The sequence below is a fragment of the Egretta garzetta genome, unplaced genomic scaffold, assembly GCF_000687185.1.
Source record: "Egretta garzetta isolate BGI_Z169 unplaced genomic scaffold, ASM68718v1 scaffold373, whole genome shotgun sequence".
NCBI classification, from domain to species: domain Eukaryota; kingdom Metazoa; phylum Chordata; class Aves; order Pelecaniformes; family Ardeidae; genus Egretta; species Egretta garzetta.
Window position 1 is genome coordinate 1,719,192 of NW_009259184.1, and position 26,304 is coordinate 1,745,495.

Genomic DNA, 26,304 nt, shown 5'->3' on the forward strand with positions numbered 1-26,304 from the left:
ACAATACTCTATTCCCGGCGAATGATTGTTATTATCCCCGCCCCGCCCCCCCCCACCTTCCAGCTAAAAGTGTTCTAAAATTGCATTATCTGGTGGCAGCCGTACCCAGGGTATTTTCTATATAACTCTCATAAGCTGTTAGTTTTGTTGCAGCTGTGTAATCTCGCTTTTTAATATTTCAAAATTGTGTGCCCTGCCTGTGTTCCTCAAAAAGAAATATGTGAACGCTGCTTTTGTTATTTAAAAATTACTTCTTGAGATCAGCAGCACAGAGCTGTGAGTCGGTCATCTTCCAGAGTTTGGGCTCATTCAGTCGTGGAAGTCCTCCTCTTGAAAGTCACCCTTCATTGCCTGTGAGTTGTCAGCAAAATCTGTGAAAAGGAGTGAAGGTGCATGATCTGGGCTTAAATCAGAGAACTGCCTCAAAGGCCTTTGCCTCTGATCAGAAGAGCCCCAGATCCCTTCAGGCCAAAAGCAAGTTGTATGTTTCAATCAAATTGTTGCCATGACTAATCGAGAAGCAGGAGGTTTTTTTTTAAAAATGGTGATTTTTAATATTAATTATTGTTGTGCCTTTTTGGGTTGACAAATATTGATAATATTTCATATTATTCATATTTCAATTATCAATATTTGACAACCAAAAAAGGTACAAAAGAGATTGAATATCCATATATTGATATGCTGAGCAGCCTGTGCTTGCTTTACTCTTGTGGCAACTTCATTTTTTTGGTGCTTTAATGTTGGGGCAATTGCTGGAATTCTTATGTAAGGATTTTATCTCAGAATTGTTGAGAATTCCATAAGTGATACTGAATCGTCATTAAAGGGGTTATGTGTGAACCTGTGGGTTGAGGTACTGTGCATAATATTACTGCCTTTATACAACCATTGAGGTCAGGCAGATTGCAGTGCTTCAGGCCAACCTAATTTTTTGCCTCTAAGAGCAAAATGGGAAGGTGGCTTCTTGTCTTTGATACCTGTGTTTCAGGGAACCAGAGTGCTCGAGAGTTTGTTTCTGGGGTTTTTTTGGTTTGTTTGTTTTTTTTTTTTAGTTGGCCTTGGGAGACAGAGGGAAGAATGGAAAAAGAAGGGGAAAATGAAGCAGCTTCATACGTTAGGGCAAATATCAGCTTTCACAAAAGTATGATGAAGGATTTTTTTTCCTTTTATTCTTCTTTTCCCCAGTTTTGACAGGTGGACAATAACAGTAATAAGTGAACTGAGAAACCACAGATAAGAGGGGAAAAAAGACAAAAGATCTAGTTAATCTTTAGCTCTTTCCCCCCCTTGTTTGTATTGAGAACTAATATGGGATTTATTCTTCCCAGAGAAATTTTTTTAGTTAAGAACTTTGAGAAAGACGGTAAAGCAAGACAGTGGAAGATGAAATGTGATAGTGTTTGTCCCTCCAAAATTTCAGGTGGAACTTGCTTATGAGTGATATGGTGTCTACAGATAAAGTTGAGTTCCTCAGCTAGAGAAAGGAATAAACTTACTATCTTTTTTTGCTTAAAGTAAACGCAAAGCATTGCCTAGAGAGAAGAATGTCAGCTCTACTTTTTGGTATCAGCTGAATAGCTGTAAGACAGGCAGGCTGAAGGCAGTGATCAATCAAAATGGTTATTAAACCAATTGGTTTAGTAATGCATGGTTAATACAAGATTAAGAAATGAGATCCTAAAGTGAGTTTTGGAAACACAAAGTACAACAGTTAATCTTTCATACTACTGAATAATACTGCACGTATATACAGTACTTCAGTACTGGTTGTATCTGTCCCATAAACTTAGCTGATGTAGAAGACCTTTGCAGTATAGTATGAACAGTGCATTTAAGGAGAGATTCTTCTTGCACTTTCAGTGGTTAATTTCATTTTGTTTAAAATGTAAATGTGAAAACTTTGGAAAATGTCTGCATTGCAGTATTTTGCTAATATGGTGTTTTCACTATGAGTAGTTCTGTCATCACTGATAACTTGTTTGTGAAACCAAGGTGGTTCCATTCTTATGCTCGCTGTTTGCGTGCGTCTTTATATACACATATCAAATATTTAAAGCATTTGGATTTACTGTTTCTGCTGGTGACAATATAGGTGGTGTTGAACAGCAACAAAAAACATACCTGTTTAACACATCGGACTGGATTTATTTTTCCTAAACATAGGTTATCTATAATGAATTATACTTTTTAATTAAAGAATTATTTTTTTATGTTGTTGGGTTCTCTCTCTCCCCCCCCCCCCCCCCCAAGGGACGCTTGTAGAAATGTTGAATAGAAGATGTAAAAACTTTGCATGTGTATTTGTGTAACAAGCTTTTGCCATGTTCGGGCATTAAGTTTCAGACACTTGTCTCTGAGTCGCTCTCTCTGAAGTTGTGTTTTCCAAGGCCTATTTCAAAGGCCTCCTCTGCTGCTAACCTCTTTTGAGTGTAGTAAATGCCGTTGGTTTAGCAGTTGCTCTACCAAAGCTACCTGTAGCTTTAGACTTGTTTGAAATTTAGGCTGACGTGGAATATTTGCGCTGAATAATATGACTCCTCAGGTAACTGGTGGCTGTAGCTTAAAGAAATTTGAAACTGCTTTGAGGAAAGTAAATGGAGTCGTGCATGTCTTGATGTCTTTTCTAGCTGTGTTTTTCATTCTTGAATGTTCCAAAAATGACAGGAAGTAATATTTTACTGAAAGCATATTTTTTCAGAATGAAAGTGCATTTCAGATTTTTGCCTTTTCAGTGACAGAACAGTTTTGCAGTGAAAAAAGGAAAGAATGAGGAATATATTTCTACAGTTATTAATGGTTAGTGGCATTCACGTTTTTATCTTGGCTAATGAAAGTATGTGAAAAGTCTTTGTTTAAGCAAACATTATTAAAGATTGTTCGTGTCTTTCCTTGGCTGTGAAACTGCTGATCCGGTCATTGTGGTGTTTCATTATAGTGCTGTGATAATGAGTCCATAAATACAAATCAGGAAGAACTTCCATTTTAAGCAAGTTTTTCCATACCTTTTGATCCATCACATCCCTTACGTCTTTCTGAAAATAAGTCCTATGACCTAGTTCTTGTGTGCTGTTTCTCTACACATAAATAAACATTTTCAGGAAGTTTGACAACTAGTCTAGTTCTGAGTTTGAGGAGTCTCTTGGTTAAATTTAATAAATATTCCATCTGCAAAGCAGTGGAAGAAATTTAAGCTGCAAATACTGATCTCTGTGCATTAAGCATGTAGACTGGGTAAGCTTCCAACAGATCTGCAATGGGCAGAAACAAAGTTTCAGAGTAATTGTCCTGGTGCTAGGTCAGTTATCATCCTAACAGCACAAAGGATGTATTGGTTTGACCAAGGCTTCAGTTTCACAAGCAGCTAGGTCAACATAATGTACCCTTAATATTTCTGAAAAGGAGCAGGGCTTGCTGCCTTCTCCTTTTTCATCCCCTCTTTCCTGGCCACACAGTTCCTCTGGTGCTTGTCAGGCTGTTTTGTGGATGGGTTCAACTTACTAACCCCGCACAAAGCTCTCAAGGGACGCTTGTAGAAATGTTGAATAGAAGATGTAAAAACTTTGCATGTGTATTTGTGTAACAAGCTTTTGCCATGTTCGGGCATTAAGTTTCAGACACTTGTCTCTGAGTCGCTCTCTCTGAAGTTGTGTTTTCCAAGGCCTATTTCAAAGGCCTCCTCTGCTGCTAACCTCTTTTGAGTGTAGTAAATGCCGTTGGTTTAGCAGTTGCTCTACCAAAGCTACCTGTAGCTTTAGACTTGTTTGAAATTTAGGCTGACGTGGAATATTTGCGCTGAATAATATGACTCCTCAGGTAACTGGTGGCTGTAGCTTAAAGAAATTTGAAACTGCTTTGAGGAAAGTAAATGGAGTCGTGCATGTCTTGATGTCTTTTCTAGCTGTGTTTTTCATTCTTGAATGTTCCAAAAATGACAGGAAGTAATATTTTACTGAAAGCATATTTTTTCAGAATGAAAGTGCATTTCAGATTTTTGCCTTTTCAGTGACAGAACAGTTTTGCAGTGAAAAAAGGAAAGAATGAGGAATATATTTCTACAGTTATTAATGGTTAGTGGCATTCACGTTTTTATCTTGGCTAATGAAAGTATGTGAAAAGTCTTTGTTTAAGCAAACATTATTAAAGATTGTTCGTGTCTTTCCTTGGCTGTGAAACTGCTGATCCGGTCATTGTGGTGTTTCATTATAGTGCTGTGATAATGAGTCCATAAATACAAATCAGGAAGAACTTCCATTTTAAGCAAGTTTTTCCATACCTTTTGATCCATCACATCCCTTACGTCTTTCTGAAAATAAGTCCTATGACCTAGTTCTTGTGTGCTGTTTCTCTACACATAAATAAACATTTTCAGGAAGTTTGACAACTAGTCTAGTTCTGAGTTTGAGGAGTCTCTTGGTTAAATTTAATAAATATTCCATCTGCAAAGCAGTGGAAGAAATTTAAGCTGCAAATACTGATCTCTGTGCATTAAGCATGTAGACTGGGTAAGCTTCCAACAGATCTGCAATGGGCAGAAACAAAGTTTCAGAGTAATTGTCCTGGTGCTAGGTCAGTTATCATCCTAACAGCACAAAGGATGTATTGGTTTGACCAAGGCTTCAGTTTCACAAGCAGCTAGGTCAACATAATGTACCCTTAATATTTCTGAAAAGGAGCAGGGCTTGCTGCCTTCTCCTTTTTCATCCCCTCTTTCCTGGCCACACAGTTCCTCTGGTGCTTGTCAGGCTGTTTTGTGGATGGGTTCAACTTACTAACCCCGCACAAAGCTCTCCACTTCTTTTTCAGGATAAATCTTTTGCCAAATCGGCAAGGTGAATTGCCTCATGGTGGAAGCGTCCGGCCACCAAAGCTAGGGCAAGGTGAGCAGCAGGACTTCTGAGAACAGATGCCGTGAGCAGAGCCAGACCTCTCCAGTTTGGTGGCCGCAGGCTGTTAGATTTGCTCAGGCTGTAACTTGATACAACAAACCACAGGCTGTTTGTTGTAACTCTGCACGTGTTTATCGGAGCAGTGACATGAATATGAGACATTGAAAGGTTTCCCATTGGAACGGCCGTTTATTGAATTAAACGTTCCTGTTAATAAGGATGTGCATTTGTTGGAAAATGCTTTCTGTGCATTCTTGATTCGCTACACAGCTAAGATGTTTAATCTTCTGGTTTTTAAGTTAAAGCAGTCTTTGCTGTTAAGAAATACAATTCAGTGTAGGTCCCGAGCATGGAAAGAATGATGTTCACCTTACTCATAGTGGTTGTGTTGTGCAACTGAGTTGAATCTGAAATACTCAGAAACAGTCAAGTATCTGTCACGGTGCGCTGTAGTTCATGTTTGTCACAGAAAAGTAGGAGACATTCCTGAAATTCTTAGAAAGCAGTGATTATGTTCTGATACTTTCAACTGTAGGTCTCATTTTTGTCCTAAATCTAGATGCAGGCAATAACTAGAAATAAGACGCTGAACTTCTTGGTACTAACTACAGAGAAACGGAGGTGTTACAGACCTTCACAAAGTTGTTTAAAATATGAATAATGTTGTTAATATCTATACTAGGAAGGTTGATAAAAATCATGTTTCACGTGAGAGAAAACAGGTCTTTTTGTGAGATGAAAACTGATGAGATTAGCATTTATATCTGCTGTCTCCTTTAGACTTAGGCTTTTCTAAATACCACCTGAATAATTTAGGTGTTATCATTTGAGTGCCTGAGAGCATTAGATTGTGTACCACTGACTCCCCTTTCTCCTACTTTCTAAGCATCTTAATATGTCACTTATTAACATATACAGGGACATAAACATTGTCTACATGGATGTGTCAAACATGTTGCCATTTTGTTTGAACTTACGTTTTACATCTCTTCCTGTAATGTTTCTAGGTAATTCGGCTGGGGGCCACCCCTGTTAGCCTGAGCTTGCTCTCTCTCCAGGTTTATGCTTCCTCTTCAGAGAAGGAGACTTCCAAAAAGGAGTTGCTGAAAATTGAGGAAGTAAGTATGGTTGGAGTCCTAGTGCTCTTCTATCTATACGGAAATATCTATGGAATTCTGAAAGACATTATATTTTGATACATGAAAGCATTTAGGTATGTAGAATCTCTCCACCCTTTGTATTACTGCCTTTAAACTGGCTTCTCTATTTTCAGTAATAGAGATGTCGATATGGCTTTGCTTCTTTTACCTGAGGGTTGCATTTGATGGCCTCTGCTTGACAGCATCAGGCTGGCTTTTGTGCAAGATCTTTCTCCTACATTAAAGCCCTCTGTTCTTCATTCAGGAATTACCTTTTCATGTTCGTAGTTTTACTTGTGGTCATGTTTCCAATCCCCAGGAGTATTTTCTTTGCTTTTTCTCCAGGTAACACCATGTATTTTTTATTACAAGTACTGTTGGCAAATTCTAATAAAATTTCATTTATGTTCTCCAGTAAAACAGCAAATCAAAAGGTGTTATTTCTAAAAATATTCTCTTTTTTTACAGGCAAAATCCTTGTCTGGCAATGCTTTGAATCCGATATAGTAGCCTACAGAATTTTATCATTTTTCCTTTCTTTAAAGCATTCAGACCTAAGCAACAACAAATACAATAAGTAATGATAATAAAAACCTTTTACTTTATTGTTTCGCTAGGGCGTTACAAATATCTTGGTTGTATCACAAGCAGAGCTTTAAAACACCCTGTCAAACTGTAGAGTCACCAGCATCGTTGCATGGGCTTTTAACAGTCTCCAACATTAAACAACAAAACAAAGTAGTTAATAACTAAATACAGCTTCAAATCCATGACAGTTTGTAGACATTTAAAAATTTTAAGTGCTTCAACCCAAGCTAAAGTGTTTGTTACATGAGCAGTGAAACTAAATGAAACTTATTTTTGCGTGTACTTAGGTCTTTTGGATGTGTCTGCATGGGCAGTTCAGTTGCATAATAAGAGAGGATCAATAGTTGAAGCAATCTCCTGGTTTCACCCCAGTACAGTAACCTTAGCTTGGACCGTCGCGTGCCCTACACCAGTGCTGGCATGAGTCAGTAATGAGGCAGCAGCAGTTTGAAGTTACGTACGTGCTGAATAATTGGCTTGCCCATCAGCTTCGGCAAAGCAGAATGTGCAAGCCAAGGAGTTTTGGCTGCCTTTCTTACCATTCACGGTGTATATTAGTTTGGATCTCTACTGTCAGCTGTCTGGTTTCATAGAGTGTATGGGAATTTCCTTATCTCTGAGACTTCTGTCCTTGCGCCAGACACGGCTGTTAGGTTGTCTTAACAGGATCCAAGTTAAATTGATTGTGGCTATGATTGCCAGAGATGACCGGATTTCCTAAGGAAATGAGATTTAAAATGCTCACCTTTCAAAGTAGTATGGGAGATCCAGCTGCACGAGTTACCGCATTATTTGACAAATTCTATGTCATGATCTATTTTGTTATGGTTAGCTTTTTTTATTACGGTAGAGATACAGTTGTTTTCCAGCTTGCCTTGAAAAGAAGGCTAGCTACGCTTTGATGCAACAATACGTGTAAACATCAGTTTATAATAAACTACTAAATGTAGCATAAATGTGGTATAAAATACAATCTCTTTATACTAAACATCAGTGTAGTATGTAAACTGCTAGGGGTTTTAACAAGTTTTGTTCTGATCTGAACTTTGCTGTTCATCTTCAACAGTGTAGACTTTGGTCGTTTTTTTTAATGGAACACAATTTTAAATTTGTTTAGGTAATTGTAAGAAATACTTTGTGATGTTAAACCCTAAATACAGTGTGTTAGTATTTATTATGTGGAGATGCCCATTGCTCTTCAGGTGGATGTTACAGTTCCTGTTTGCTCAGCCCCACAGTGCTGTTAATGCTGTCAGTCGCTGATGTGGTTAATGGCTGCAGCATTCGGATGTCCTGCCATTTTCCTGCTCAGTAACAAACAGACAAATTTATATTGGATGTTACTTTTGTTAGAAGCTACTTAGACTCTTTAATCACGGCTTGTGCAAATATAGAAAATGATCGATTGTGATTTCAGAGTTCTAGAACTAAATGTATGTATGTTAACTGGGAACCAGAAGTGCTGATTAAGACCAGAAACATTTTTCACAATTATGTTTTGTGTTCTTATTAAACTAGTTTAATATTAATTTATAACCTGTGACTTGGATCATATAGCAGCTATGGATGAATTGCATAGCAATTAGAAGTCATCTTCACTGTAGTATATAATTAAACTTTGCTCATAATGGTTGTCTCACGGCTGTGCCTGAATTTTTATTATGCATTGTTTATGTAGTAAGCACCGTGTTAGGTGTTCTCTGGTTAGACTGTTCATGCCCTGAAGACCTACTTACACAATTACACCTTTGTTTTTAACCTCTTGTTTGCTAATATTCACAGCTGTCACTCTACTCCTCTCCAGCTCGTGAGACTAAATATGTGGAGAATCCACAAACCCAATTGGAAGAGGGGGTTTCGCATTTACGGCATGTTATGGAACCATATACGGCCTGGTGTCAGGTATAATGGTTTTATATCACATCTGGTAGTGGTTCAGTGGTAAGGATTGAGCTGGGATTTTTCTTTTTAGAGACAGAATTAATACATATCAGCAAAATAAAAGTTAATAGCTGTACAAGGATTTTTCCAAAATGTTGCATTACTTAAAACTTTCTGCAGTTTGGGTCATAATATTTACCCCCTCCTCACAAAACCCCAGCTGTCTCTACTAATCTACTGAACTAAACCCCTGCTTTTTTGCATATTGTATCCCTCCAGAAGAATTAAAAGAAAATTAACTAAAGCTTGGAATTGTTATCCGAAATAAACTTGAAGCTTAAAGATATCTAGGCATATCTGGATTTGGTACAGTCCTGTGACTGAGGAAGACAGGAGAGTGGTTAAATTTGCATTTTCTGTGCTTGAGGAGAAGGCCTTAAATTGACAAGCAGTGTCTTTTGGAGCAGCAATACCAAGTTGTCCTCACTGCAGCTGTGACAAAACACAACTTTGCAGAAGATAAATCGGTATTTGCTGAACTGGAATGTTGAGGGAAGGAACGCTGTTGTATTAGGTAGCATGTTTATACTAAGCAGTCATTAAATACAAAAATAGTCTTTGGAGCATAGAAGAAAACAAAGATCTTTGTAATCAAGGTCTAAATTGTTGATATTAGACTGCAGAGTCATATAATGGCTTTCTTGCTCTTTCCTGACCCAGCAAATGTTGAGACTTACTTTTGAAGCAAGGGCATCCTTGTCATCTGGTTGCCTGTTGGCAGCTTTAGGTGATTCTCTGCTTTGCACACTGGCTGTTGTGAATCCTCTTCTTAAGCTGCAAGCTGGTTTTCCCATTCCCCATAGAAAGCCAAGCTGTTCAGTGTGTCCTTTCTGCCTGGAAGTTTTGTTACGGTACTAACCTTTAACAGTACTGAAACATTTTTTCAGAAATACTTAGGGTTACTCAGGCTAGTGATGTGTTTCTAAAGTGCCACCAGCAGGAGTATTCATCTCCGTTTTGAAAGAGAAGGGGGCTTTTCCACAGTATAGTTAGAGCTCTGACCCCCTAAACGCATGGGTTCTGTTTGGTTGCCTATGGTAACTGAAACTGGGGATGAAATTTTAGATGGGGTTAGTTGCCCAGTTGGTCTGACTGCAGGTGAGCCTTGAACAGTTCTTTATGTCTCACTGGCCTGTTGTCTCCTATTTGCTTTATTTTTTGTCTGCGTGGTGATTGTTTACATAAGATGTGCTCTTCTGCTCACACACAACAAGCCATTTCCTGGCAGTGGTTTACTGACTTATTTTATGAAGTGGGCGTGTAAACTTTATGGGTTTAGGGTTATCTTGCTTGCCTAACTGTAGTCAGAAATAGTTTTGGTTTTTTACCATCCACACCCCCTGCTATGTTAAAGAAAATAACATTTTAGGTGTGTCTCAGTTGTCTTTAATTTTAGACATAACTCAGGATAATGAGAATAAAATTGGTTATGTTTGTATATCCATTTTACTTTTTCAAAATTGCTTGCTTAACTGTAGTGGAAAGTCAGTTCAAAACACAGATGTAGAAATGAGCCAGTTATGTGTGAGCTGTGACAGAAGATCAGACTTGGTCTCTGGGGTCTTGAGAGCACGTTTGTATTTCATTGGCTTTTAATAAGACCAACATCCATTTAGAGTTATGTTGTGTATCACACGCTAATGCTTTTTTTTCCATGGCAATTTTTTTGTTAAGTCACTTGTGCCAGTGAGGAAATGAAAGTTCTAAAGATTTTATCCACCATGCAGTATCCTAAACAAATACTTTCACTTCTGCACAGATGCAGCTCAAGTGGTATTGCGAGACCATACTCTGCCTTAGCTTTGCGCATACATGTTTATGAATTTGTTCCCTAATTGATAGACAGTCTTACACTGTCTCTCTGGAGGATTATTAGCATAATAACAATTAGCAGGGTTGCTCTTACTGAGATTTTTTTTTTCTACTTTGATAAAACATAGTGTGATTTTTTTTTTTTTTTTTTTTTTTTGTTCTGTCTGAGAAAACAAATCTAGAACTCGTTTGTGGGGTTGATGCAGTGCTCTTTGATTTACTTTGGACATTGTTTGGGCATCTCATTTTTCAAGTCACTTCAAAAATGCAGTTTTGTTAGCCTAAGATACTCTCTTGGAAGATGGAATTTATCACCTTGCAGAATGAGTCATGTACCCCTGTGAAGTGCTTAGGAAGGAGTTTATTAGTGTACTTCCTTTCTTTGCATCAATGTTTTTGAAACCAGAGATAATCCTGAGTTTCAGCTACCTGATCAGGAACTCAATTAAATTTGAAATTGACTTCTGTGTTTTGAGGTATTATATTTCATCTGTATCCAAAGACTCCTTTGAGAAAAAGCTGTAGATTATGCCAAATGTAATGTTGAGCAAGTATAGCTTGGGAACTATATAAGGGAAAGGTGGAAGTGGGAATAAAAAGATGTTGTTTTAGGGACCACACACTTTTTTCCCCTTCTTTTTTCTTTTTTTTTTTTTTTTTTTTTCTTTGTCAAGTCAGTTACAATGTGTTGTAAATATTTTACTTACTTGGTATTTATTTACTGTTGTTTTATTTTCTTTTTTTTTTTTTTTCCTTAGGATCTTTATGCCAAAGCTATGCCCAACTTAGAAAAAGCTGTTGAGCGTGGTAGAGGTAAATCAGTTTAGTTTTCTTAACTAGCAATTTTAACTGCAGGACTGTACTATATCTTCTGTTAAAAGGGAATTCCAATAAGCATCATTATACATATATAATTTATAATGCATTTAAGACTACTTTGTTTGCATGTATATGTGTTTAAATTTCCTTTGTAGGTCACTGTGACGCTACATTTCTAAACAGTTAAAATCAGAGACCTGCATCTGTGTTGACTAATGTCACTAAAAATGACAGTTATGCAGAAAAAGAAGGGGAAAAAAGCCTCATAATTTATTCCCAGTCAGTAGCAGTTGCTTGACCCAACCTGGTAACTGAAACTTCCTGCAATGTTTATTACTTGTCACAAGTGTTAGGTCTCGTTTGTGATGTTTAACCTTTTAATTTTGTTTTATTTCCTTGAATCTCCTAAGAATTTGGAATTAATCCAAAATAATTTGTATTTATTTTTGGTTTTGAAAGCATCCTTTCATACTTAGGCTCATCAGGACTGAGCACAGATGCTATCTAGGGCTCATTTCAGATACTGCACCTCTTTTCCTTAAACTTAAGTCTCAGTTTTTTTAATTCCTTTGTATGGAAGGTTTTTTACAATTTTCCATTACCCCATCAGACTGCTGTCTTGCAGTGAGCTTTGTTTATGCTGTGTCTTTCCTTTGTTCTGTGATTTGTATTTGTACAGTGGTTTACCGAAACTAATTCTTGTTAACATGTAAACGTAAGAATCCATTTTGCAAAGGGTTTTATCACTAATTGGAAAAAGATATAATCAAGATGCAAAAGAGCAAAACAAAACAGATGGCCCAGGAGGAAAGGCAAAAGCTTAGATGAAAATTGGTAAATACAATACAATGTTCAGTTTCATTCATGTGTCACTAGAGAAGATGTCAAAGGCTTTGAATCTTATGCCAGCAGATCTAAAATATGCATGATAGTTAAATGTGTTTTGATAACTCTTTATGTTTTGTAACAATTGCCGGCATGTGTTGATCATTCCTTATCACAAAAACACTTTCACATTACATGAAAGCACTTTGTTCTGACTTCTTTTCAGAGGGCTGTGAATTTCTCCAAAACCCCCCTGCTGGATTTTATCCAAGGCTTGGTGTGATAGGTTTTGCTGGAATTGTTGGTTTGTTTCTTGCCAGAGGTAGGTGGGAACCTTTTGAACTGCTTATATTATGATTTGTGATAAATAATTTATTTGTCATTTTTTGGATACTAATGTTTAATTGTGACACATGAGATCTGACTTAACTGTACAAGCATGTTTTTACAATGTTCCTGCAATTATAAAGAAACTTCATGTAAAAGGTGTGTAATAAGCATCAATTATTGTTTATAAGTACAGTATGTGTTACTGGAATCTTGTCTTTGATCTTTTCCACTTGTAGCTTACTATAGCAAAAGTAGGAAAGGATTTTTTTTTTTTTTTTTTAGCCTAAAACTCTTTTTAATGACTTAAGTTCTTGATCATGTATGTCACTGTAAAAAAAATACAGAGGAATAAATTATGGTAAAATACAGAGATTCCTGAATTATGATACATGTATAATTAGTTGCATATTCAAGTTCCTTCAAAGTATTGTGTGTCCAGGCACAGAGCTGCTGCAAATGGTGATACTCAGCAGAAATACTTGTGAACTCAGGATGTACTATAAATACATGCACATTTTGTGCTATTGAAATGCAATACAGTTAATTTCATCACGCTACTTGAAGAAACGAATACATTTATATTTTCATAAAAATGTTAATTGTGAAAAAGTATTTTGTGTTTGTATTGAGATATTCTTAAAACAGTGAAATGAAGTAACACGAGAAGAAAACTTGTAGGTAACGTAACTGTAAAGTTCTAGAATTTAAATACTAGTGAGGACTTGCTTTGCATAAAAATATACCTTTGTGGGGCCTGTACGTGTTGAACAAACTGGAAGTGTATGCTTGGCTATGTAGAAATGGAAAGCATTCTGCGAATATATGCACTTAAATATTTCGACGAGTGCTTATGTAATTTTCCAGTGAAGATGATGAAAGCAGTACTGGGGATTTTTTCCTAACCTTTTTCTTAATGAAAATCAAGGTCTCCAACTTTACCCATTTTAAGTTCTTTCTCTTCAAATTCCTGCTTCTTGAGTTATGTGATTATAAATCAGCTTCCAGCCTTTACAACTGCAGTAAAATTGGGGGTGGGAGTAGAGTCTTGGGGCTGGATCTGAAAGATGACAGGGTCCTAAGTTTAATAAAAATAAAAATCCCTCATAATACAAATGTCTGATTTGTGAATCTTTTAGGATGGGGGCCATAATTTTAAAACTTTTTGTCTGGTTATAGTTGACAATACTGACTGCTATTTCCAGAAAATACTCAAAATCTAGCAGGAAGTACCCCTTAATTTTGATTTAACTTTCTAATAGAAAGTTAGAACCAAATGCCCTTTTTTTTTTTTTTTTTTTTTTTTTTTTTTTTTTTTTTTTTAATAAATCCTTCCTCCCTTGGTCTTTCTGAAAAATTGCACTCTTGGAAGGTACAGATAAAATCTTCCAGGTCTAACCATAACACTTGAAGATATAGCTGCCCACGAAGTAGAAAGTATGGTATTCAGAGTTTAATTGTGTGAATATTGTGCAGTCATCCAGCTTGGTTTAAAATACCAAGTTGAAGATAATTTGTTCTAACCTTGTTGAGTAGTACTGGAATGGACACAGGAGTATTCCTAAACTTCCCTCTAATGGGTATCTCCAGGAGGTACTAATGCTATGTATATAACTATTACATTTATTGCTTAAGTATTATTGTAGGCACACTGATAAGCTATCACTAAGAAAGATTTCCCCATTCCCAGAAATTATAACAGAAGTGTAATTTTTCTGGTTGTACAGATGCAATGAAGCTTACCTTTGCTGTGCTTTCTTATAGCTAACTGGTACCAAGTTCCCTCTTCACAAGACCAGCAACGTCACTTTATGAATATCTCTCGTTTACCGCTAAGTTTCTCATCTCATCACGAGCATATGTTAGTGGATACACTAAACACTTCTAATATGCATTTCCTCTTCAGAAGTCATTATTCCTTTATTAGAAGCATATGTGGCTTCGCATATAGAACAGGCTGTTCTATGAGGAACAGAACTACTGCGTCCTGCCTCCTGTACCTCTGTTCTATGACCTTTTTTCTCCTGTACTGCTTGCTTTCCTCCTTTACCTGCTCCCTTCTGTGTTCCCGTCTGACTGGATGAACTGCAGCATGCCCTGTAACTGATCCAGTGATGTGTATTGTCACTGGCCAGACAGGATACACAACCTGTGTCCAGCTGCAATAAGAGGATGAACTTTTCAGGCAGTTAAATTATTTTAGGCTTGTGTAATTAAATACAGAGTTCAAACTGATTAAAATGTTCAAAATTTAGTTGGGGACTGAGCAATAGGCATATACCATAATTGTACGTAGTTTAAAAGTACTTTCACATGCTTTGCAAATTGCTATAGTGAATCAAGAAAAAATACTCGTAAGAGCAGTTGTGGAAGAATCAGTATTTGTGAGTCAAGGTAACTTAGCCAGTTTGTATTGGAACGTCTCTTGTTCTGCTTGATGTATCAGAAGAATGCTATCCTAACCTTTCTTTGCCTGAGTTTTTCCTTTTAGCTTAGAAAAGAGTATCAGTTGATAGAATTCTTTTAAATATCTCTTAACTGTGGCTTTTACTTCATTATTCAGTACTGAAATAAATTATGTATTACTAGAGTAAATACAGTTGTAAGGTAATTTTTACTATGGAAAATTGTTAATAAAAATATTCTCTTGAAAAGGTTAAAAGAATAATTACTGATCAGAGTAATCACGTTTCTTAAGAAACCAGTAGGACTGAACAGAAAATATGCTAAACTGTATTTAATAAAATTGGTTTGATTATAAATAAAAGGGTAGGGCCATTCATCTGTCTTGGTTAACATATACTCTAACAATGTTTTGGGGTTTTGTTTTTGTTTTTTATGAAACAGGCTCAAAAATAAAGAAGTTAGTGTATCCTGCAGGTCTCATGGGCATTGGTGCCTCTATGTATTACCCTCAGCAAGCGGTTTCTGTTGCAAAGGTCAGTGATGATACCTTTCTTTGGAGAAGTGTCTTTTACTTTGATTATTGCTTCCTACCTTCAAACTAACTGATAATCCATTTTTAAATGCCCTGTCAGTGTGCTTGGCACCTACCAAAATGATAATTATTTTGTCAAAGAACATGCTGTCTAGGCTGAAAGATGGTCAGATATTCTGTTTCTTTTAGTGACTTTTTTCTAACATCTGCAGTAGTGGCTTCAGTTTGAGGAACCATAATTTCCTTTCTGAATCTCTAACCTAAAGTAATTATAAATTAACATAAAAACTGCACTTACTAAGCATATTTATGTTTACTTGCGATACTAAGGAAGCCTGAAATGTCTTAAGAGCAAATGAAAACAGGGTTTGAAAGAAAAAAGAAAACAAACAAACAAAAAAACCAAAAAAAACCCCAGGAAATTCTATAGAGTAATCATAGGAACAACATTGTGAGATAAACATTGAAGTTTTCTGCTTTTTGTTGGATAGAGTTTTAAGAAAGATAGCATGCACATTCTGGAATGGGGTAAGAATTCTGCTGCTTATTTGGATGCCTTTCCTGTTTATGCATTTGTTGTTTCAGGCACATGAGAAACATTTTAACTTACAGTTGCCTAAGTGAGTTTCCTGTGAAAGAAAGAACTGAAGAGACCAGACAATTGCTGACAGCCCCTACTGGTGTCAGTTCATTTGCCTTGCTGTCCACACTTAATTGTCCCAACAGATTTCTCAGTTCTCCACCACATTCTTTTTCAAGTCCAGCTTTTAACCAGTCACAGTGCACATATTTTAGTGTGTCAGCAATACTTTATATTTCAGGCTTTGGTAAATTGGCTATCCAGTTATTGGTGACTTGTGAATGACATTGAGATTTCAGGATGAAAATATGATTATTCTCAAGAGTGTATGATGTTTTCTGAAAACTGAAAGGTCATTGACTTGAGGAGATGTGTTTGAGCTCTCCCAGCATGGTGATACCCTGATCTTTGCTGGATTTTATTTTTTTAGTGCTTCCAGGATTCGGATGCTCTAAATACAGATAGTTCTGTTGACTTATTCTCAGGGAGTGAAAATTATCCAAGTGGCGGGGGAAAAAAAAATTTGAGAAGCTTAGACATTTCTGTTGGAAACTGTGTATTAAAATTCTAGTTGCCTTCTGAACAGTGAAGTGGGAAGTGATTGAATGGTGTTCAAACTGATGTTACTGTTTTTAAAGAAGCTCAGTTCAGTCTTAACTATGGATTTGCTACTAACAGCTTCTCAATACCTTGTTTATTTTACGAAAACTTTGAAGTGCATGATTGCCCTTTGATTAATTCACAGTTCTTAGTTTGACTGTAACAAAAAATCTGATATGAGACCATGAGCCTGAAACTTGATTGGAATAGGTTTAGCTTTGTTGACTTGGTCAGGAACACTAGACGTGTGAGTTTGAAAACCACTGTGGAGAGAGCGATATCCTAGATACTGTTTTGGTTCCTCTAATCTCTCTCGCGCTTTTCTTTTCTTATGCAAAGTTTTAAACATATCAGATCTTACTGTCCATAATTTTTATGCCTTTAATCTGAAGTTGGAAGCACTTTCACCTCTAGTAACTATTTTGAAATGTTTCATAGGCCTTTCAAAAGATTCCTGTAGGGCTAGAAAGGGGTGCTGGCAGTACAGAGCTCACTTGCCAACTTAATAGAACAGTACAGGAAATATTCTGGAACATAAATTTTAATTTTTTAAATTTTTTTTTTTTTACATTATGTTATTTTTATTTTTCTTCCATATTTGAGTACTTTGTTACTGCTTTTTCATCTACAGTAGTATAGTTCCCTTCATTTGCTAAACTTTCAGGTTTGACCATACTTTAAAAAAGTTTGGGGTAGTGTGGTTTTTTTTTTCCTTCCCACTTTTGTTAAAGGCTTTCCATTGGAGAGTTGGAAATAAAAACATCCAAATATATTTGCAGTTGAGATACAACATGATGCATCTGTCTGGAAGAAAACTTTTTTCTTTAATTAAACGTATGAGTTGCCAAGTGAAGTTATAGTAAGAGTTGGTAATAAGTAGTTTTGAGACACTATTCATCTAACTGGAGGTGGAAGAAATGCACAGACTATTTTTTTTTTTTTTCTTTTTAGTAATCATTCTAATAAATCACAAATTTGTAAGGAATTTGTTTCTCCACTGCTAGTATTACTTTAATTTGTATAACTTTGAACAAATGGTCAGACTATGCATGTGGTAAGGGAACTGAATACAATACTAAAGTTTATTTTGTTCTGGTGGAACTATAGTGTTTTGGAACTGTATTGCTTTCCAGCTAATCATAATACATTCAAAACCTTTTGTATTACTATGGCTTATCTTCCATCCGGAAAAAAACTTTCCATTTACTTTCCATTAAATCAGTCTATCATTTATCATTAGAATTAATTTTTGTTCCTTGTTATTAGAACTTACAAGATTTACTAGGCTAGTGTGTGTTATGCTTACCTTCTTGAAAGAAAGAAAAACTTCCTAATGTTGTTTGTTTCTTTGACAACAGACTAAATTATTTCTATGTCTTTTGAACCTACACCTCATCCCTTGCCTCGTACAGTCCGTAAGGCATAAACAGTTGTACTGGCACAGCTGAGAGCATGACATGATTACAGCAACAGATTGAAAAGCAACAACAACAGATCACAGCAACAGGTTGAAAAGGAGTTGGGGTCACTTGATCCATTTTGCTGCAGAATGAAATGCTTGTGAAATTGCACTATGACCACTTTGTTAATATAAATGTAGAAAAGCCATCAGATTCTCAGTTTAGTTTCTCAGCGTGCAACGTAGATAAAGAATTGCTAACCATAATTCTTGATAATCTTGACATATAGCATATGGTATAGTCAATCTTACATGCTTACGGTCCTGTGTGGAATTTAAATATGGGAGCTAGTTTACATGCACATTAGGCCTTAGAGACTGCTGATGCTACCCCAGTAGCATCTAGTTTGGGTGTTTGTGGCCCAAGGTCACTTTTAAACTATATGAGAGTCCCTGTTGAGAACAACTCGATCTGACTTTTCAACTTGTTTGTTCAAATTTTAGCATACAAACTTACAGTGTTGCATTGAACAGAGGTGGCATTTTAGCATGTTGTAATTTAATGCAAACAAGCTGGAAATTGTTACCTTCCAGAAGTTAAGAATTCCATGTGACTGAACGGAAAAACTTGTCCCTCTTTGAAAGGAACTCTTTGTATGAATGTTGGAATGAACACTCTGAACAATTGAATGAACTGCTTGTATTATAATTGTTCCTTTTAGTTTTCCTGATTGGAACTGCCTCTCCCAAGAATAGTGGTGGCAACTACAGTACCCACTTGCTTCCTCTTCAACTGCTCCATGAGCAAGAGAGGTATTAAACACAAGCCAAACACGTGACTAGCGTTGTGTTCATAAGAGGATGCACTGGATCGTTATAAAAGTTTCTTGGCTATGTTCCTGTTGACCCTGTAACTTGCAGCTTACAGTCTACCTGGAATTGTATTTTTCAACCCATGCGAACTGCAAAGGTGTGCGTGGGTCCCAGGTCTTGGGAGGTGTGTACTGTGTTGAAACACTGGTTGCCTGTGGCAGAATAAACTATCTGGCTTGCTGTAGCTTGTGGTGTAGCTACTTTACTCCAGCAACGTGAATGACCAGTTTCTCCTCTAATAACAATATTTTAAAGTTTGTACTGTTAGGTATTTAGAGTGTTTTTAAGTATTTTAATGGGGTATTTTTAAGCAGGAACAAGAAATGGCTTATGGGTAGTTGTTGCTGTTTCTCATTTTATGTTGATAGCTGTGTCCTCAGTAACATTGCAGACAAAAAACACCCCCCTGTTTGTTTGTTTATTGTGGTTATTTTTCAGTCCTGGTAGGTTTGTACTGCTTGCACAACTGATCACACTATCTTTCCAGACGAGCCATAGGCTCTTCGTGACTTTGAGAACTAGTTTGTTGAAGTACTTAAGAATGGACGCTCCTGATAATGAAGATGATAACCGTCTATATCTGTAATGTTTGAATTGAGAGATTTTTGAGATTTAACACATTCATCCCTGGAACAGTTGGTGTGCTTTTTTCTGATGACCTTTATCACCTTCAAATATGGACAAAACTCGGTGCATTGTGCTGACTCGTTTACAATGAAAGTACAACTGCAATTGTCAAACATGGTGACAAATATGCTAGCTCTTTATATTTAAAACAGCCTACATTTTGGATTTAGTTGTGACTCGGAAAAGGAGCTGCTGATTTGGGTTTGTTTTCTTTTAATTTGAATTATTAAATAGCCTTTTCTGTAAGGCAGTAACATGATCTCTGCCCAGAAGCACATCCCTTACCATTGTGGTACATAACTGGTGTACTTAATTTTGTTCAAAGGGAACTGGTTCTTCATACCATGTGTGCCCAGCGATAGAACTCCTTGGCACAGGATACTGTGGATGCTAAAAATTTGCGAGGGGTTCAAGGGGAAGTGCAACAAGTTCGTAGGAAGGAACTTCCTTGGGCATTGTTATACACATAGAAATCACCCTGGCTCAGGAAATCTCTGAGCAGCGAATTGTTGGAGACTAGAAGAAACTTAAAAATTTCATTCAGAAACTGTTTCAGAAACATCAGTTATGCTTGCCCTGTTCTCATAGTTTTGGTTTTCCAGCTTTGCCTGCTGTGGGAGATAGGGTGATACCTTCTTATTTATTGATTTCATAAGTTTTTTAGTTGAATAGCTATCTCGTTGGGCAAATTGTCAATTTTTGCTGTTCTTTATTTGTAAGAAAGCTTGATAGTGATATGAAAGTGAGTAGTGACCTGAGCCTGGAGCTGTAAAAACTTTACACTCTTTGAGTTTTAAGGGATGCAGTTCTATATCATGTAAGGGGCAGGAGATACTCTTTTGTTAGACTTAGGGATTTTTCCTGTCATAAAAGTACCTGTTGGTGTAATACAGCAAACACAGTCTTTCCTAGTTGTCTTCTGTTTTGAGAGTTGACAGCTGGTTATTCATTACAGCAATCTATCAGCAAATTAGGTCTTTCTTCTAAATAGCAAATAAAAAGAAACAAAGGAGTACTCTTACTGTTCTGTCAAAGCAGTGAAAATGTCAGACTGAAAAATAGTGACAAACTAAGTAGGGGATAATTTTTTTTTTCTTTAAAATGAGTATGGCCAAATTAAAAAATAATTTCCACATGTTAAATCTGTTGAATGTCAAATAAGAAGAAAACCAGAATTGTTTCCATGCAGCATCATTCCATCCCTTTTTTATACAGGTATATTTTCAGGCAGTCTTCAAAACAGTTTTTTAGCAAGTTGGCTCTTCTTATTCCTCATGTGTCATTTTTTTCCAAGATGTTTATAATGTTGTACACCCTGAGCTTGAACAGGAAGACGTTAAAGATCTTGTGTTCTGAGACTTCTTCCACTTAAATGAGAAGCAAAACAATATTTCCCAGTTTATTAAGTTCATGCTTTCTAATACCTTTTGTTTCAAAGGTTGCTGGTACACAGCTGTACGACTGGAGTCTTCAGGGATATATTGCTGTAGAATCTCTTTGGAAGGATAACCCTAAGAAGAAGAAATCTGGGAAAAAAAGTGATAAGGTAAGAAGTCTGAGGAAATTGATTTCTGAATTTACCACTGCATTTTCAGACAAAGAATATATGAACAATAGTGTGCTTTTTCCACTCTGACTCAGCTTTTGTTTCTGAAGACAAAGATTTAATTCTATCTAAGCTGTGGAAAAATATTAAGCTTACTTCAAGTTAAAATCTCAGAAATGCTGTTTGGAACTTTTCTTTAGTATAATCTACTAAGTGTTTAATAGGAAAGTTGGGAGTATTGTGATTGGAATGCTAGGGATCCAGGCTCTTACAGTCTTGATCATTTAAAAAAATGAAATTTTTTTTTTAAAAAAAAATTTAATTTGACAAGCGCCATTTTAAAAATCTGAAATAACGGGTTTTTTTCATTACATATCTCTTCTTAGAGAGAAAATAGAATCTTCTTTCCAATTTATTCCTTTTTTGTTTTTTTCCTTTGAGTGTTCATTAATATTTGCTGTGGCAAATGATGATGTCATTGTGTGCTGCTCTATTAAATGTTACTATCTAGTCATAAAACCAGCAGTTTATAGGGACATACAGTTCTTAAGGATTTAGTCATAGGTAACTGGTGTGGTTTAATACTTAAGGAATACTTGAGGAAGTTTTGGTTTAATCAGTTCTCATCCAGAAAACTGCCGATAAAAATTGAGTTTCTTTTGAATCTACTTTGAACTGGGCATCCTGGTGAGGTACCAAGCAACAGTCATTACTGAAAGTTTCTAGTTTCTAGATTTCCAATTGTTAAACACTGTACGAGGGGTCACACTAACATTCATATATGTGATTTTTTTTTTTTTCCTGGAATAACATTTGTCTTTATTTTCTGCTCTACAAGTCACTTATTTCTTTGGTTTGGCATTACTGTTCTGTGTTACACTAAGCAGACTGATGTCTTGCCTTAGAGATGCCTGCATCTGATGACAGAGCAAATGCTAACATAATGGCTTTGTTTTCCAGAGTCTGGCAAGCACTGAGGTTTCTTTAGAACAGCATTTTTGAATTAACATTGCTAATACAACTAAGTGAATGTCTGCATGCTTATTTTCAGTTTTAGAAAGGAGCAGCTTTCCTTATTCCCCCTACAGAGCAGCTTTCCCTAATCCCCCTACAGACCATCAGTGATACAGTATGATTTCCTTGCGTACTTCACCAGAGAAGGAAAGCCTTTTTTTTCCAGCACTCCTGCGGTCCATGCTTATACAATACCACCATTTTAAGGCATGTATGCCTTTACTTGCTTTAAATCTCAGTATCTCAGCCAGTGTGCTCTTCCATAGCTGATTTATAGTCATCAAAGTAGTTGTGCTATATTTAAGTCATATTATTCAGTGTATATGAATTAATTTATCCTTGGTTTTGGGTTAATGTTTGTATCAAACTATTTGCTTATACGTTTGTGTGTGTTAAAGCAGTGTATATTAATAGAATTTACATTAGATTTTTTAAAATATATATAACGTCTATTATATTTCTATATAAAACCACAGACTGGTTGAGGTTGGAGGGCACCTCTGGGTCATATTATTCAGTGTATATGAATTAATTTATCCTTGGTTTTGGGTTAATGTTTGTATCAAACTATTTGCTTATACGTTTGTGTGTGTTAAAGCAGTGTATATTAATAGAATTTACATTAGATTTTTTAAAATATATATAACGTCTATTATATTTCTATATAAAACCACAGACTGGTTGAGGTTGGAGGGCACCTCTGGAGATCACCTGGTCCGACCCCCTGCTCAAGCAGGGCCACCTAGAGCTGGTTGCCCAGAACCATGTCCAGGCAGCTTTTGAGCATCTCCAAGGACGGAGACTCCGCAACTTCCCTGGGCAACCTGTGCCAGGGTTCGGTCACCCTCACAGTAAAAAAAAAAAAGTGTTCCCCGATGTTAAGAGGTAACCTCCCGTGTTTCAGTCTGTGCCCATCGCCTCTGATCCTGTCACTGGGCACCACTGGAAAGAGCCTGGCTCCATCCTCTGTGCACCTTCCCTTCAGGTATTTGTGTACATTGATGAGATCCCCCTGAGCCTTCTCTTCTCCAGGCTGAACAGTTCCAGCTCACTCAGCCTCTCCTCATATGACAGATGCTCCAGTCCCTTCATCGTCTTTGTGGCCCTTTGCTGGACTCCCCCCGGTCTGTCCGTGTCTCTCTTATACTGGGGAGCCCAGAACTGGACACTGTACTTAAACTTTGACTGTGGAGTTGGTCAAACATGATAACAGCACTGTAGTGAATTGTAGGGTTTTAGTTTTTTATAACTATAATTGTTTACTTCTACAATTTGCTAGATGTTATGACTTGATAGTAGTGTCCAATAGAGCAGTACACAGTGCCATCATTTTGTTACAGCAAATATCCATAAATACTCCCCTCAGAAAATCTGAAATAAGATTCTACTTTTCTGCTTCAAATGCATTTTGCATTCTACAAAATGCTACCAAGTTTTAAAGTAAGTGCAGTGTGATTGATTAATGATATTAGTTGAAGATTAGCACTGACTTGTGAAGAAATGGGAACTTGTTTTGATGAATCATTAAGTTATATAATGTCTTGATCATAATTTATAACCTGCCTGTAGTTTCTGGAGTTAAGTATCTTAGTGATGTTTTTGTGTTATCTGCCAGACATTTCTGTTACCCCACAGGAGCAAGCTGTCTTTGTAGTTGTACCTCTCTGATACAGATAAGCAAACTGACTTGTGGGAAATATATGTAGATGGCTCAGTGAAGCAGAGTGTAAGAGACCAGAGAACCATGCATGTTGATTAAATGTGTGCCAGGGAAAGCCTGTAAGGTTTTTAAGAATTTTTTTTTAGCTGCTCCTTAAAGAAATAAAAGTTCAGGTGCGTACTGTAAAGCTTCTGTGGGTTTAAATTCACTTCTAAATTCACTGCATCTCTAATTCCTGTTTTCTAAGGAGCTATGCTTTTCTGTTGATACAAACTGCTGTCCTAGCTGCAGACTGCTCCCATCTCTTATTTGAGTAATTTAATGGAGCCTGGCAAAACTAACACATGATTTGAAAACAACTTTGAACCAGCAGAAAGTCTTGGTCTTTTACTGTGGACCTCCTGATTGAGCCATAGCTCCCAACTGGTAACAGTTCATGCTAGGTTAAGAATGATGTAAGGCTTCTGGGATGTTGTAAACCAGAAGTCCCATCTGACCAGAACATGGTATTTTCAACCCAGAGGCCTAAAACATAAGGGGGAGAGCCACTGAGAGAGAGCTGGTTTGGAGAGGCAATTGCACTTGAATAGACTGCAGATATGGGACCGAGTTCCTTAGGTAGGCCTAGGTATGGGACTAGTTCCAAACAAGCTGGGTTGGAGAAATGCTCATGTGTCTTGCCAGTTGCTGAGCCTTATGAGAGCGGAGATGTTCATCAGTGGATACTCGTCCTGTATTGGCCCTAGGCACTTCAGAATATGCACTTGTGTAGCTCTTTGAATAAACAAAGGTTAGTTAATCATGCTGTACCTTTCCTAAAACCTAGGCTGTCAACAAGTATCTCAGAAAAATAGGCAACATTAAAATATTTCAGAAAGACAAACTGACAGCGTCGGTAAAAATTAGCTGAGCTTTGTATTTTATTGTGTCCCAGGCTTTCAAAGGGAAACATGTGGTTGTTATTGGAGGGTAAAAACTTTTGAAGCTTTCATCTTATTATAAGGCTTATTCAAGCACTTGCTACCTCAGCAGAAAAACAAACGACATGCAAAATTGCAGAGACCACTGAGTAAACACACTTCTTTCTCTTCCTCCTTGCAGAATCTTTAAATCACACCCCTTAGTTGCCAGAAAGTTATTAGCACAAAGGAGCGCAATGCCATTGAATGGTTTCCTCCTAAAGTTCACCTAATTGATCAGATATTGTTAGTGTTAACTGTTGCCATTTGCCATGTTGCCATCATGGATTAGGCAAGGTACAAAAATCCTGTGACTCAAATGAAGAAGCACTGTGCAGTTGATGAAATTGCCTGCATGTCAGCTGTTCAGTGACCTCTTGCCGCTGGAGTATACAGCCTCATTGTTTCTTTGTCTTCTGAAGTTGTTGAAGAGAGGGTATTGTCTCCCTGGTGTCTAGAGAAGCTGAACAGCAGTTGTAAAAAGTCACATGCTTTCGAGGTCACTATCATGTAGACTGAAAAGTATTTCCAATGGAAGAAGTCTGCTTGGAAACTTCCTTTTGGTGAGGCAGTATAAAATACATAGTTGAGAATTGAGGGGGGAGGGGGTTTGTTGTTTTTTTTGGTTAGTTGTTTCATTGGGGGTTTTTTTGTTTGTTTTTTTTTTTATATACACAAGCACTGGTGTGTCCCTAACATGAGGTGTGAGAGGTGAAGTTTATCCTAGAAGAACTATTTTCAGTCTGACTCTAATGCTGCGTGGTTATACTAGTGCAAAAAAGTTTTTCGTTCATACAGATGATTGCATCCACCCAATCAGTGTCAACTTTTCCAGCAAAAGAATTTCTGTTATAAAGATAAGCTGAATTTTTATTGGAGCTTTTACTGATACAGAAGTGTCGTGGAGGAAAATAAATGCTTCTAACTGTCATGTACTAAAATTGTCAAAGCATTCTACGATAGATTCTGGGGCTTCTGTCTTAATTTGACAGGCCTGTGACAGAATTGGGTTGGTTTTGTGTATTTTTTCTTATTGTACTAGGCAGCTAGATTCCTTAATGAGTGAAGGCAAATATAAATGTTATTCTTGAGTTGTTGTTACAGCAGATGTAACCCATTTCATGAAACCATGCCAGAGCAGAAGATGTTATTTTTTTTGTTTTTGTGATGTTCACTCTAGCGTTTTCCTGTTGCTACACAAAGGATTCTTGCAAATAGTCAAGCAATATATGGGTGGCTCTTCTTGGCTTGTGTTGATTTGTTATGTTGCTCGTAATTTGTTTGATAGTCATAGGTACCACAGCTGTGCATAACTTCATGTTTGTGCAGTGATATCTCATTAAAATAGATGTGGTATGTTAACTATTTGAAGGTTTTATGAAACAAAAACCTGTGCCAAATTGAGGTCATATCAACTGAAATCTAAGTTCTGCCAAGAAAGATGAATTCCAGGACCTTCTGCTGCTACATTTCAAAACACTGTGGCTGGAGCCCCTCCACGGGGCAAGTCTGTCTGATAAGGTTTTGAATATGCCGTTGACAGCATAGCATTCTGGTATTCTGAAGCTGGGTTGTTGAAGGACCCAGCTCTTCAGGTTGTCAGCATTTTTGCTAAAACTACACAACTACCATAAGTAAAAATCAGCATTCACATTTTTTATTTCCAGAAGGATGAAACATTTTCCTAATAAGGGACAGCAGGAGTGGGTTATTCAGCTTCTGCATACTTTATCTTGAGATAAAGTGGACAACTTTTCTACTTCTTCCC

The 26,304-nt window shown here is 36.9% G+C and overlaps 1 protein-coding gene across 5 annotated transcripts in view; it reads left to right on the forward strand.

The window, feature by feature from the left end:
• Positions 1-1,084: 1,084 nt before the first annotated feature.
• APOO (apolipoprotein O) overlaps positions 1,085-26,304 on the forward strand; it is a 34,435-nt gene continuing 9,215 nt past the window's right edge. For 3 of the 5 annotated variants that reach the window (XM_035891276.1, XM_035891275.1, XM_035891277.1), the window contains exons 1-7: positions 1,085-1,144; positions 5,897-6,007; positions 8,399-8,518; positions 11,128-11,182; positions 12,240-12,335; positions 15,188-15,279; positions 20,796-20,903. In XM_035891276.1, the coding sequence (XP_035747169.1) occupies positions 1,100-1,144; positions 5,897-6,007; positions 8,399-8,518; positions 11,128-11,182; positions 12,240-12,335; positions 15,188-15,279; positions 20,796-20,903 (627 nt within the window). In that variant the 5' untranslated portion in view covers positions 1,085-1,099. Of the gene's footprint in view, positions 1,145-3,628; positions 4,071-5,896; positions 6,008-8,398; positions 8,519-11,127; positions 11,183-12,239; positions 12,336-15,187; positions 15,280-20,795; positions 20,904-22,393; positions 22,422-26,304 lie in introns of those variants that run through there. The other 2 variants (XM_035891279.1, XM_035891278.1) reach the window with 2 other exon arrangements.